Here is a 15,524-nt window from a genome sequence, read left to right on the forward strand (position 1 = left end):
ATCGGTAAGGGATCATAGCTTCACCTGGATTCACCTGGTCAGTCTATGTTATGGAAAAAGCAGGTGTTATTAATGTTTTGTACACTCAGTATATATATATAAATAAATAAATGTTTGTTTTTGATCACAAGTTCATACAAGGGTACATACAGTATGTTGGTAAATAAATAGGCATGATGTGTCAATTTCAATGATATACAGTTTGTAGCTACAGCTATACCGTTTGTAATTACAGCTATACAGTTTGTAGCTACAGCTATACAGTTTGTAATTACAGCTATACAGTTTGTAGCTACAGTATACAGTTTGTAATTACAGCTATACAGTTTGTAGCTACAGCTATACAGTTTGTAATCACAGCTATACAGTTTGTAGCTACAGTATACAGTTTGTAGCTACAGTATACAGTTTGTAGCTACAGTATACAGTTTGTAATTACAGCTATACAGTTTGTAATTACAGCTATACAGTTTGTAGCTACAGTATACAGTTTGTAATTACAGCTATACAGTTTGTAGCTACAGTATACAGTTTGTAATCACAGCTATACAGTTTGTAGCTACAGTATACAGTTTGTAATTACAGCTATACAGTTTGTAGCTACAGTATACAGTTTGTAGCTACAGTATACAGTTTGTAATTACAGCTATACAGTTTGTAGCTACAGCTATACAGTTTGTAATTACAGCTATACAGTTTGTAGCTACAGTATACAGTTTGTAATTACAGCTATACAGTTTGTAGCTTCAGCTATACAGTTTGTAATTTTTATTATATTTTTTATTTCACCTTTATTTAACCAGGTAGGCCAGTTGAGAACAAGTTCTCATTTACAACTGCGACCTGCCCAAGATAAAGCAAAGCAGTGCGACACAAACAACACAGAGTTACACATGGAATAAACAGACAGTCAATAACACAATAGAAAAAAAGTATATATACAGTGTGTGCAAATGGAGTGAGGAGGTAAGGCAATAAATAGGCCATAGTAGCGAAGTAATTACAATTTAGCAAATTAACACTGGCGTGAGAGATGTGCAGATGATGATGTGCAAGTTGAAATACTGGTGTGCAAAAGAGCAAAAAGTAAATAAAAACAATATGGGGATGAGGTAGGTAGATTGGATGGGCTATTTACAGATGGGCTGTGTGTGTACAGCTGCAGCGATCGGTTAGCTGCTCAGATAGCTGATGTTTAAAGTTAGTGAGGGAGATATAATTTTCTAACTTCAGAGATTTTTGCAATCCGTTCCAGTCATTGGCAGCAGAGAACTGGAAGGAAAGGCGGCCAAAGGGGGTGTTTGCTTTGGGGATGACCAGTGAGATATACCTGCTGGAGCGTGTGCTACGGGTGGGTGTTGTTATCGTGACCAGTGAGCTGAGATAAGGCGGAGCTTTACCTAGCATAGACTTATAGATGACCTGGAGCCAGTGGGTCTGGCGACGAATATGTAGCGAGGGCCAGCCGACGAGAGCTTACATGTCGCAGTGGTGGGTGGTGTACGGGGCTTTGGTGAAAAAACGGATGGCACTGTTATAGACTACATCCAGTTTGCTGACTAGAGTGTTGGAGGCTATTTTGTAAATGACATTGCCGAAGTTGAGGATCGGTAGGATAGTTAGTTTTATGAGGGTATGTTTGGCGGCGTGAGTGAAGGAGACTTTGTTGCGAAATAGGAAGCAGATTCTAGATTTAATTTTGGATTGGAGATGTTTAATATGAGTCTGGAAGGAGAGTTTACAGTCTAGCCAGACACCTAGGTATTTGTAGTTGTCCACATATTCTAAGTCAGAACCGTCCAGAGTAGTGATGCTAGTCGGGTGGGCGGGTGCGGGCTGTGATCAGTTGAAATTGAGTTTTTCTAGCGTTTAAGAGCAGTTGGAGGCCACGGAAGGAGTGTTGTATGGCATTGAAGCTCGTTTGGAGGTTTGTTAACGGTGTCCAAAGAAGGGCCAGATGTATACAGAATGGTGTTGTCTGCGTAGAGGTGGATTAGGGAATCACCCGCAGCAAGAGCGACATCGTTGATATATACAGAGAAAAGAGTCGCCCCGAGAATTGAACCCTGTGGTACCCCCATAGAGACTGCCAGAGGTCCGGACAACAGGCCCTCAGATTTGACACACTGAACTCTGTCTGAGAAGTATTTGGTGAACCAGGCGAGGCAGTCATTTGAGAAACCAAGGCTGTTGAGTCTAACGATAAGAATGCGGTGATTGACAGAGTCGAAAGCCTTGGCCAGGTCGATGAAGACGGCTGCACAGTACTGTCTTTTATCGATGGCGGTTATGCTATCGTTTAATACCTTGAGCATGGTTGAGGTGCACCCGTGACCAGCTCGGAAACCGGATTACACAGGGGAGAAGGTACGGTGGGATTCGAAATGGTCAGTGATCTGTTTATTAACTTTCTAAGACTTTAGAATGGCAGGGCAGATAGATATAGGTCTATAACAGTTTGGGTCTAGAACGTCACCCCCTTTGATGTGGGGGATGACTGCGGCAGCTTTCCAATATTTAGGGATCTCAGACGATACGAAAGAGAGGTTGAACAGACTGGTAATAGGGGTTGCAACAATGGCGGTGGATAATTTTAGAAAGAGAGGGTCCAGATTGTCTATCTCAGCTGATTTGGTACGGGTCCAGGTTTTGCAGCTCTTTCAGAACATCTGCTATCTGGATTTGGGTGAAGGAGAAGATGGGGAGGCTTGGGCAAGTAGCTGCGGGGGGTGCAGAGCTGTTGGCCAGGGTTGGAGTAGCCAGGAGGAAAGCATGGCCAGCCGTAGAGAAATGCTTATTGAAATTCTCGATTATCGTGGATTTATCAGTGCTGACAGTGTTTCCTAGCCTCAGTGCAGTGGGCAGCTGGGAGGAGGTGCTCTTATTCTCCATGGACTTTACAGTGTCCCAAAACCTTTGGGAGTTAGAGCTACAGGATGCAAATTTCTGTTTGAAGGTTACAGCTATACAGCTTAATTGCAGCTATACCGTTTGTAATTACAGCTGTACAGTTTGTAATTACAGCTATACAGTTTGTAGCTACAGTATACAGTTTGTAATTACAGCTATACAGTTTGTAGCTACAGTATACAGTTTGTAATTACAGCTATACAGTTTGTAGCTACAGCTATACAGTTTGTAATTACAGCTATACAGTTTGTAGCTACAGTATACAGTTTGTAATTACAGCTATACAGTTTGTAGCTACAGTATACAGTTTGTAATTACAGCTATACAGTTTGTAGCTACAGTATACAGTTTGTAATTACAGCTATACAGTTTGTAGCTACAGCTATACAGTTTGTAGCTACAGCTATACAGTTTGTAGCTACAGCTATACAGTTTGTAGCTACAGCTATACAGTTTGTAGCTACAGTATACAGTTTGTAATTACAGCTATATAGTTTGTAGCTACAGCTATACAGTTTGTAGCTACAGCTGTACCTGTTGAACGTTGATGTCGGATGCCTGATGTAAATGATTGAATGGGCTGCTCTCTACATTGACGTGGGAAAATGTGCAGAGATTTTTTAAATGCGCTCCTTTCAAAGCTATGTCTGTGTTGGTCAATTTGTTGTTTTCATATTCTATTGACATTGTCACTTGCCCATGGAGAGGGATTTGTCATTGATCTGTGTGTGTGTGTGTGTGTGTGTGTGTGTGTGTGTGTGTGTGTGTGTGTGTGTGTGTGTGTGTGTGTGTGTGTGTGTGTGTGTGTGTGTGTGTGTGTGTGTGTGTGTGTGTGTGTGTGTGTGTGTGTGTGTGTGTGTGTTTTTGTCTCTCTGTCTCTGTCACAGGGACGGTCCAGAACAGAGCTCCCCCCAGATCGGTCAGTTCAGTGGGAACACAGCGCTGGAGTCGGTCTACAGCACCTCCAACCAAATCCTCATTAAGTTCCATAGCGACTTCAGCGGCAGCGGATTCTTCGTGCTCAGTTACCATGGTGAGCACTTAATCTGAGAGATGGGCATGGGAGAGAGAGAAACTTAAAGGACAATACAGAGACAAAGATGGAGATCGAAGGAGATAGGGAAGGAGGGGAGTGAGGGAGTGAGAAGTAGAGAAAGATCAATGGCCTGAAAGGCAGCAGAGTGAAGCTCCTAGTCCTCCTCTTCCTCCTCTTCATCCTCCTCATCCTCCTATTCCTCCTCCTCTTCCTCTTCCGCTACCTTCTCATCCTCCTCCTCCTCCTCTTCCCCTTCTTCCGCTTCCTCCTCCTCCTCCTCATGCACCCTGACTGCCTTGGGCCTCTGACACGCATGGCAGCCAGTACTCATTATTGGCTCAGCTCATTTTCATAGTCAATTAAATCCTGACTTATTGCACTTCGATGCCTCTCTCCCATCTGACAGTGATAAATCAGTGAAGGTTTGTGGCTCTATACACATCGATTATTGACTACAGGCTGCACTCTGAACAATGAGCACTCGACCAAATCTAGTTTTTCTAAACAGCCATCCAGTCACATACTGTATTGTATACACAGTGCTGAGCCAAACCAAGCCAATAATAGTATTAATAATATTAAGCTGAGCTGTACTGGGCAGGCCTGGTTACACATCCATTATAGTTGCTGAAACAGGGCTGGGAAGGAGAATGTGACAAGAAACTATCCGAGCCAGCACTGTATGTCTGATTGGCATTATAGTGTAAATCACTTCTCTATAAGAATAAAAATACCTCAGCCAGCTCAATCCGGTTCAGGTCAGCCTTATAGTGTAAATCAGTCATTCCAGTTCTCTATAAAGCTGGTGCTGGTTTACAGTAGCCTTCTTTCTGTGGAATTACCAATTCCACACAAGGCTGCTCTTACACTGATTGTTGACACGGTGCTACTGGAATAAACAGATTTATCAGCCCAACAGCAAAGCCCCTGTTATTCTGCTACCGCCAGCATTTATGACTTAACTACAAGTGCTTATCGATCGTGGCCTATATCAAACGTCTCTTCCTGTTAACCAGTCTGCCTCGATTGCGGACGGTGTGGTGGCTTTAAAGGTACTCCAATCACTTTACTATAACAGTTGAGGTGCTTAACTGTCACTTTAGTTTCAGCTCTGTCCAAATGGATTATGGGTAAACTGCAGTTTGATACAGTATGGATCAACAGTCGCTGTTGGTTGATTACAGTTATTAAACAATGTTTAATTTGTCGGTCAGATGTTCAAAGGTAACGGAGAACTATTTGATGTATACTATTATTATCATTATTATTCATCTGTACTTCGATCCCTATAGTCTAATAAAGCAATCCCTAACCACATATCTGGTCTGTTGCTCCTCTCTGAATGTACTAGACTAGAGAGAATGCGCAGCAATGTTTCTCTATATTTACATGGATTTGGGAATTACTCTGCTTCTGTAATGAGTTTAGCTTTGATTTATTTTAAAAGACCGAGTTAGAGTTAGAGACCATTTTATTTCCCCTTAGTGAACACTCTGCTTTGCTGTGAATTAACCAAGATTTATATAACGTTTAGTATTAGTAAAATATATAAATTTACTATATTAGAATATCCTCAACTGTCCTCAACTGTCAAGTAATCAGATTATAGTCTATAGCCGGTTTATTCATGTAGTTTGCAGTCCAGACTTACAAAAAAAAGTGTTTTCATTTCGGTCACATCAAAGATTGGCCGGGGATAAATAGATTGAATATGATTATCTCTCTGAATCATCTTCAACAAGCAAAATGCAAAACTGTCACTTTTTCCAATTCTGTTAAGAGAGGGTTTAAGTTGAAAAATTGCATAGTTATTCAGGACATTATGCAGACATCATGATTTGATGACTCAATTCCCAGAGCCCACTTGTCAGGTTTTGGCCAAGACTGTTCAGGTTTTGGTCACTAGATGTCCCCATTGCACCTTTTTTGTACCTTTTGTTTTTCTTGCTCTAATTATTGTTTGCACCTGTAGGTCATTCCCTTGTTAGTATTTAAACCCTGTGTGTTCCTCAGTTCCTTGCTCAGTGTTTGTAAGTTAGCACCCAGCCCCAGCCCCAGCCCAAGCCTTGTTTTATATAGATATTTCTCTTGTTGGATTTTCCAGAGGTTCTCTGGTTTAGTTCTTGTGTATTATTTGAGTAGTCTTTTGAGGTTTGTTTTTCCCTGCTGTTTTTTACCACTTTGTGGAGTTTCTTTTGTATTTTGGAGGATTTCCACTTTGTGCCTCTTGGCTTTATTTTTGGACATTGTGGATTTAGTTTCTTTGCCTGAAGATTTTGTTCTTTAATTAAACCACCATCTCTAGTACTGCTGTGTCTGCCTCATCTTCTGGGTTCTGACGATTATTAGTGACTGTTTCTCGCACCGGGTCATGACACCACTTGTTTTGACCGGTGATTATCTTCATTGTTCACAGTAACCACGTTTCCATCCAGTTTTTAGGCGAGTAAAGTCAAACTGTATAAAAAAAAATCACGACAACTATGATGGAAACAGGAAGTTTTGGTACAATTTGATCAATGCAGGCAGATAATTTGTACGTTCAACATGGTGAGCTCTTTTTGTGTCTGTAAAATGGCGGTGGAAACGCCATATCAAAGTAAACTTGGAGTCACGTGATTATATGGTGTGTTGTCCTCCCATTACGACTCGGGAAAGCATGCAGTTTATAATACTACAGATGAAATACATTATAGGAACTTCATGCTCCTTTCCAATAAATATTGAGGGTCTTATTCTGGTGACATGATGATCGATGCTTGACTGCCGTTTGACAAATACAAATATCGATTCACTTATCCATAATCCTCTCACCGTGTAAACTAGCCTACCTGCACAGCTTATCCGCACTGTGTCTGCGAGCTGTTGGCTAGACCAAGGTAGGCACATTTGCTTTTTAACGTAACGTTTTTTGTGACAAAACTATCGATGGAAACACATTGAACTTTAGATTTTTATTCTGTACATGAAAACTTCGGAAAATACAATTTTGTGTGCATTGTCATCGCGTACTGATTTTTATCACAACAAGTCAGTTTAGTGGAAACACTACTGATGGGAAAATGTGCATGTTTTCTTTATGCAGATTTGAGAATATTTGCATGAAAATCTGTGGCCAATTGGATGGAAACCTAGTTAGTGTAGATAAATCCCACGAGGGAAATACATAGAGGAAGCTAAGTAGTGTTTCCTCCTTTTTATTGCGCTCTTTTGTGAGAACTGCACTCTTAGAAAAAAGGTGCTATCTAGAACCTAAAAGGGTTCTTCGACTGTCCCCAAAGGAGAACCCTTTGTAGAACCCTTTTTGGTTGCAGGTAGAACCATTTCTACAGAGAGATCTAAATGGAACCCGAAAGGGTTATCCTGTGGGAACAGCCAAATAACCTTTTTGTAACCCTTTTTTCGAAGAGTGCATCAGTCTCTCATGGGGACATAGAAAGTAACAGTCAGTGTCATTGACTCTTCATAGCTTTCGCTTCAATTGCCAATACACACAAACACACGCACACATATTCTCCAACTTCAGTCACACACACACACACACACACACACACACACACACACACACACACACACACACACACACACACACTCACGCAACCCCATCACCCCCTAGCGCCCACCCACACACACACACACACACACATACACAACCCTTTCACCACCTAACACCCACCCACACACACATACACATGCTCTCCCCTCATCCCTCTACCCCCCTCCCCTGTTCCCTCTGTGCTCTCTCTCCTTCCTCTCCCTGCAGAGCCTCCAAAGGAATCTTATTAATCAGCTAGCACATTGAACAGGAGCCACATGGTAAGTGGCTCTCGCTACTTAATTCGTTATATTCTAGCGACCAGCATCGTCTGGAGCCAAAGCTCCTGTTCTCTATTAGAGAAAGCTGGCTTCCTCCCTCCTCTCCTCTGTCTACTCTGTTAGCTGGGGTGTATTCATTAGTGCACACAGCAGCAAACCATATCAAGAGTTTCTTATTGGACAAAGGTAGGTCCCTCCCCGTTTCGTTCCGTTGGCTTCTGTTTGTTTCCCAGTGTATACATCCCTGTTCATGCCTGGGAGAAAAATAAGTACTGTGTATCAGACCTGGGTTCAAATACTATTTGAAATCTTTCACATATTTTTAGTTTTTGCTTTAGCCTGCCTAGGGAGCCAGGTTTGCGTTTTTGAGACGTCGGTGCCTGGTTGTGCCAGGGATGGGGATTGGTACAAATAGCCCACTGTGTTATTCCTGATAATTAATGCACCAATTAAGACGGTGAAACGGTTCCCACAATTAACGAATGTTGATGGTGCTTCAGCCTGTCTATATATACTGGAAGAGGGAGGGAGAGAGTCAGGCAGTGATTCCTATATAGTGATTCCCTAGATATAGTAGTGTGCTACTTTTGACCAGAGCCCTATGGGGAATAGGGTGCTATTTGAAGCGCAGACCAGTTGAGTAATGCTCTAGCTAGCTCCAGTACTTCATAGTATTAGCATACCTATTGTATTTTTAGCAGCATGCTACACTTTCAATGTATTTGGTGCATGATAGATTACCTTCAAATATTACTCAATAGTTCATTATGATGAATGATCAATGACTGTTTTTGATTTTCCCTCCTAGTTTGTGTTGGCATGACACTGCCAGGTAGCTGGGTAATGGGTGTAGTCTGGCTTTGCAGTCCTGAAAGATGTTGGCTGTAAGATTCAATGGTAATATGGTAATATTTCCCCTTGCCTTGGTAATATTTCCCGTTACCTTATATTATTCCTGTCATTAGCAGTGATTCCTCAGATTGTGTGTGTGTGTGTTCATGTGTGTTTGAGAGTGTCTATGTGTGTCTGTGTCTGTATGTCTCTCCGTCTGTGCATTTGCGTGTGCTTGTGTGTGTACAGTGTAATATCTCTCCCTGGGCACAGCTCCGACCTGTATCACCTTATTTTATCCTGTCATTAGCGCCAGCTAGCAGCGTTCGCTTTCCTCAGATCGTTAGCAGTGCGTCGGTCCCAGCACAGCCCAGTTTGACGACTCTATTGATTCCCAAAAGGTACACTGGGCTTATCTGATGCCCTTAAACACACCGTGGTGATCACGTTGCTGCTGAATTAATTGTTATGCAGCCAGGTGGAGGAGGTGTGGAATCTGATATTGTTTTTCCATTTACGCTTAACCTTTCAAATGTCAGTTTTTCCTCCTCCCCAATGCTGATGCTCTTTTGTCCAGACATGGGAAATCAATGGAGATCAGTGATTTTGCAAGTGGGTCGGCGGTAGTGGTGGCACAGGTGGGGTGATGGGCTTTGCATTACTGTTGAGTTTAGCAGAAACTCACGTTTAAACCATTAACAGGAATAACCAAGAGATCAAAATATTCTTAATTTAATTCCATGTTTGATAGAATACAAAACAGTGCCAGTGCAGTAAGTGCTTAACAAAAAAAGAGCAGTACTACTTTTTCATTACTGTTGAAATGTTCTTTACACTTTTTTCTTCTCTTCTTTCTTCCTCCTTCCTCATTCTTCCGTCTACCTTCTTCTTCCTCCTTCTTCTTCCTCCTTCCTTCTTCTTCTTCCTCCTCCTTCCTTCTTCTTCTTCCTCCTCCTTCCTTCTTCTTCTTCCTCCTCCTTCCTTCTTCTTCTTCCTCCTCCTTCCTTCTTCTTCCTCCTTCTTCTTCTTCCTCCTTCTTCTTCTTCTTCTTCCTCCTCCTTCCTTCTTCTTCTTCCTCCTCCTTCCTTCTTCTTCTTCCTCCTCCTTCCTTCTTCTTCTTCCTCCTCCTTCCTTCTTCTTCCTCCTTCTTCCTTCTTCCTCCGTCTTCTTCCTTCTTCCCCCTTCTTCATTCTTCTTCTTCCTCATTACTCCTTCTTATTCTTCTTCCTCTTCGCCCTTCGTCCTTCTTCCTGCTTCTTCTTCTTTTTTCTTCTTCCTTCTTCTTCCTTCTTCCTCCTGCTTCTTCTTCCTCCTTCTTCATCCTTCTTCCTGCTTCTTCCTCCTTCTTCCTCCTTCTTCCTATTCTAGCATACCAGCTGAGGATCTGCCAGGCGCCCCCTGAGGTCGCTAACGCTGATATACTCATGGAGGACGGGGAGCTTGAAATAGGTAAGGCGTCCACCTTTAGTTCAATCCCAGAATATTCTCCCTTTTTGGGAGAGATTGGGCCTCCTCACTACTCTTCATACTTAGGACCAGGAGGTTTTTCTACCCACCTAACCTAACCAGGAAAAACTCTGGTGTTGTTGGTTATAACTATGACCTGGAGTTTTTCCTGGTCAGATCACATGGTCAAGAATACTCCTGGGCATGTATTCATAAAGTGTCTCAGGGTGCTAGGGTTCGATTCAAACTGTAATGTTGAAGCGTGTGATCAACATTTTTATTTAAAGATGTAGCTGACGTATGCAGCGTTTAACGTAGATGCATTCTCCGCTAACGCAGAAACATTGCCTTTAAATTTCAATCACGTTGTTACGTTGAACTTCAGCGATGCAGATTGAATGGAGCCCCTAATCGAGGATCAGTTGAGCTTTTTTAGCTCATAATGAATGAAGATTATATGGACGGGGATCAGACACTCCTACTTCTGAGATGCTTTGTGAGTATAGGTCCTGGCCTTACTTCAGCCGCTGAAACTAGGAAACTGAAACCCTTTATACCAGTACCATGTCCCTGTGTTTCAATACATCCCCCATATCAGTCTCACCTCTGCTACAGTAAACATGCTGATGTACAATGTTCGCAGAGAGTATCGATCATGGCTTAGAGAAGAGGGGGCAAGCCTCCTCCTGTATGTGTGACCCCCACTAATACCATGGATGGACTCACACACGCACACACACACACACACACTCAGACTCACAGACACCTTGCTAGGACACACAACATGCATGCACGCATGCGCACACACACACCCTGCTAGACACACAGGGTTATTTCTGCTTTGCCGTGGTATTAATAGTGAGTTAGCAACTAGCTCTGTGATTGGTGGGTATCAATGAGTGAGTTAGCAACTAGATCTGTGATTGGTGGGTATGAAAGTGGGCGATCACAGTGGCTGAGATGGATTCAGCTTGCCCGGTAACAAGGCCCAAAGACTGTGTGCGTATGTGTGTGTGTCTGTGCGCGTGGTTGTGTGTACTGTAGCAGCCCTGTACAGAATACTAAAACCACTATCATCCATCATCATCTGTGACATGGCCCTCTGCTGCTTTTTAAAGATATCAGATGGCTTCTAAAAAGACTAGAATGTTACAGTAGATGATGGTGATGATGATGATGAAGAGCATAACTTTTGATTTTCAACACCAGTTATTCTTGGTTGCACTAACACTAGTACTAATACTTCAGGGACCATGGTTAATTTTGCATTATATACTGGGTGGTTCGCCCCCTGAATGCTGATTGTCTGAAAGCCGTATACCACGGGTATGACAAAATATAACTTTTTACTGTTCTAATTACGTGTGTAACTAGTTTATAATAGTTAGGAATTGGTGGTATATGGCCAATATACCACAGCTGTTGGCTGTATCCAGGCACTCTGCCTTGCGTCATGTTAAGAACAGCCCTTAGCTGTATTATATTGGCCATATACCACACCCCCTCAGGCCTTATTGCTTAGTTATAAAGTCTTGAAGTGTCCTACCCAGGCTAGAACTCACTCATCAACAGTGTTCAACATTTAAATTTTGGGAAGGTCACCCCATCCGTCTCAGGCATCTGTTGTCCTTCTTAATTTAACAACTGCTTCATCTGAGTGCATCTACACTCTTCGAAAAAAGGTTGCCAAAACAGTTCTTTGGTTGTCTCCATAGGAGAACCCTTTTTGATTCCAGGTAGAACCCTTTTTCGTTCCCGGTAGAACTCTTTTGTGTTCTATGGAACTCAAAAGAGTTCTACATGGAACCAAATGGGTTCCACCTGAAACCAAAAAGGGTTCTTCAAAGGGTTCTCCTATAGGTTATTTTTCTGAAGATTGTACAGTAGGCTACACACTCTCTTTTTCTTTGTCTCTCTCTTTCTTTCTCCCTCTTTCTTTCTTTCTCTCTCGCTTTCAGACACACGCTAACTTGTCTTTTTCACTTTCTGCTCCATTCAAACCTTCTCTCTCTCTCTCTCTCTCTCTCTCTCTCTCTCTCTCTCTCTCTCTCTCTCTCTCTCTCTCCTCTCAACATTCCCTCTCTTTTGGTGTCTCTCCTCTTCCTCCTCCTCCTTAACTCCTCCTCCTTACAGGCAACATCCTCCGGTACCGCTGCCATCCTGGCTTCACCCTGGTGGGGAGTGAGATCCTGACATGCAGGCTGGGGGAGAGACTTCAGATGGACGGGCCTCCTCCCACATGTCAAGGTGTGTGTGAGCGCGTGCATGCGTGTGTGCGTGTGTACGTTCCTTCATGCGCATATGTGTGCGCAAGTGCGAGCCTGCGAGTGTGTGTTTGTGTGTGTGTGCGTGTGTGTGTGCACTCTTGCGTGTGTGTGTGGCAGCTGTAATTAAAATGGTTTAGTCATTAGTTGTTGTGCTGCTGTGATGCGTTTTGCCCAGCTCTGTCACAGCCCCTCGTGTCTCCTGTCTTCTCTTCCAGTTATGTTTCTGTGTCGTCCCTCTCGCTGTGTTTAGTGGCCTAAACAGCTGTTGTCATTAATCTTTTATGGTGCCATATTTCTCTCCTCGATCCCATTGGTGGGACTCACTTTGTCAGGATTTGTCCTGATAATCTACCTGAAAAATATGTTAAACCTGGAAACTCGATGCATCATGGCATCATTCACAGCCTGTGTCCCAAATGGCACGCTATTGCCTACATAGTACATTACTAGTACATTACACAGGCTTTTGTCAAAAATAGTGCACTATGTAGGGAATAGAGTGCCATTTAAAGGCAGTCACAGTATTTTGCAACCGGAACTGGAACTCGATCAAAACTAACTCCCAGGCGTGTGTTAAAAATAGAATGAAGTAGAGCTGAAAGTTTTCACATAACTTTGAAGTTAATTTACAGTACCAGTCAAAAGTTTGGACACACCTACTCATGCAAGAGTTTTTCTTTATTTGTACTATTTTCTACATTGTAGAAGACATCAAAACTATGAAATAACACATATGGAATCATGTAGTAACCAAAAAAGTGTTGGTCAAAATATATTGATCAAAATATATTTTAGATTTTAGATTCTTCAAGTAGCCACCCTTTGCCTTGATGACAGCTTTGCACACTCTTGGTATTCTCTTAACCAGCTTCACCTGGAATGCTTTTCCAACAATTCCCACATATGCTGAGAACTTGTTGGCTGCTTTCCCTTCACTCTGCGGTCCAACTCATCCCAAACCATCTCAATTGGGTTGAGGTCGGGTGATTGTGGAGGCCAGGTCATCTGATGCAGCACTCCATCACTCTCCTTCTTGGTCAAATAGCCCTTACACAGCCTGGAGGTGTGTTGGGTCATTGTCCTGTTGAAAAACAAATGATAGTCCCACTAACCGCAAACCAGATGGGATGGCGTATTGCTGCAGAATGCTGTTGTAGCCATGCTACAAGTGTGCCTTGAATTCTGAATAAATCACTGACAGTGTCACCAGCAAAGCACCCCCACACCATCACACCTCCTCCTCCATGCTTCACAGTGGGAACCACATATGCGGAGATCATCCGTTCACCTACTCTGCATCTCACAAAGACACGGCGGTTGGAACCAAAAATCGCAAATTTTGATTCATCAAACCGAAGGACAAATTTCCATCAGGGCGGCAGGTATCCTAGTGGTTAGAGCGTTGGCGAGTAATCAAAAGGTTGCTGGATCAAATCCTGAGCTGACAAGGTAAAAATGTGTCGTTATGCCCCTGAACAAGGCAGTTAAGCCACTGTTCCCCGTAGGCCATCATTGTAAATAAGAATTTGATCTTAACTGACTTGCCTAGTTAAATAAAGGTTAAATAAAAATAAATAAAAATAATTTCAATTGCTTGTGTTTCTTGACCCAAACAAGTCTCTTCTTCTTGTTGGTGTCCTTTAGTAGTGGTTTCTTTGCAGCCATTCAGGCCTTATTCACACAGTCTCCTCTGAACATTTGATGTTGAGATGTGTCTTTTACTTGAACTCTGTGAAGCATTTATTTGGGCTGCAATGTCTGAGGCTGGTAACTCTAATGAACGTATCCTCTGCAGCAGAGGTAAATCTGGGTCTTTCTTTCCTGTGGCAGTCCTCATGAAAGCTAGTTTCATCATAGCGCTTGATGGTTTTTGCGACTGCACTTGAAGTAACTTTCAAAGTTCTTGAAATATTCCGCATTGACTGACCTTCATGTCTTAAAGTAATGATGGACTGTCGTTTCTCTTTGCTTATTTGAGCTGTTCTTGCCATAATATGGACTTGGTATTTTACCAAATAGGGCAATTTTCTGTATACCACCCCTACATTGTCACAACACAACTGATTGGCTCAAACACATTAAGAAGGAAAGAAATTCAAAAAATTTACTTTTAACAAGGCACACCTGTTAACCTCTCTGGGATATGTGGGACGGTAGCGTCCCACCTGGCCAAACTCCAGTGAAAATGCAGAGCGCCAAATTCAAATAAATTACTATAAAAATTAAACTTTCATGAAATCACACACTCAATATATCAAATTAAAGCTACACTTGTTGTGAATCCAGCCAACGTGTCAGATTTCAAAAATGCTTTACGGCGAAAGCAAACAATGCTATTATCTGAGGATAGCAACCAAGCAAACAAACACAGACCATCATATTTCAACCCTCCCGGCGCGACACAAAACGCAGAAATAAAGATATAATTCATGCCTTACCTTTGACGAGCTTCTTCTGTTGGCACTCCAATATGTCCCATAAACATCACAAATGGTCCTTTTGTTCGATTAATTCCGTTGATGTAAATCCAAAATGTCCATTTCTTTGGCGCGTTTGATCCAGAAAAACACTGGTTCCAACTTGCACAACGTGACTACAAAATATCTCAAAAGATACCTGTAAGCTTTGTCCAAACATTTCAAACTACTTTTGAAATACAACTTTAGGTATATTTTAACGTAAATAATCGATAAAATTGAAGACGGGATGATCTGTGTTCAATACCGGAGGAAAACAATGTGTAGCATGCTTTCTGGTCACGTGCCTCTAACAAATTCACTGGAGCCTCATTCTGAACATGGCTATTTCTTCATTTCTCAAAGGAAAAACCTCAACCAATTTCTAAAGACTGTTGACATCCAGTGGAAGCGATAGGAACTGCAGGAAGGTCCCTTAGAAATCTGGATTCTCAAAGAAAAATCATTGAAAAGAGAGTGACCTCAAAAACAATATATATTAATGGTTTGTCCTCGGGGTTTTGCCTGCCAAATAAGTTCTGTTATAGTCACAGACATGATTCAAACAGTTTTAGAAACTTCAGAGTGTTTTCTATCCAATACTAATAATGATATGCATATATTAGCATCTGGGACTGAGTAGGAGGCAGTTTACTCTGGGCACGCTTTTCATCCAAACGTGAAAATGCTGCCCGCTATCCTAGAGAAGTTAATTAAAATGCATTCCAGGTGACTACCTCATGAAGCTGGTTGAGAGAATGC

The 15,524-nt window shown here is 42.2% G+C and overlaps 1 protein-coding gene across 1 annotated transcript in view; it reads left to right on the forward strand.

Moving 5' to 3' along the window:
* The window catches only part of LOC120027058 (CUB and sushi domain-containing protein 3-like), a 704,521-nt gene that overhangs the window by 572,737 nt on the left and 116,260 nt on the right, over positions 1–15,524 (forward strand). The window contains exons 44-46 of the mRNA XM_038971903.1: positions 3,798–3,943; positions 9,962–10,042; positions 12,173–12,286. Coding sequence (XP_038827831.1) covers positions 3,798–3,943; positions 9,962–10,042; positions 12,173–12,286 — 341 coding nt within the window. The remainder of the gene's footprint in view (positions 1–3,797; positions 3,944–9,961; positions 10,043–12,172; positions 12,287–15,524) is intronic.

This window comes from Salvelinus namaycush, chromosome 32 (genome assembly GCF_016432855.1).
Source record: "Salvelinus namaycush isolate Seneca chromosome 32, SaNama_1.0, whole genome shotgun sequence".
In the NCBI taxonomy this organism is placed as follows: domain Eukaryota; kingdom Metazoa; phylum Chordata; class Actinopteri; order Salmoniformes; family Salmonidae; genus Salvelinus; species Salvelinus namaycush.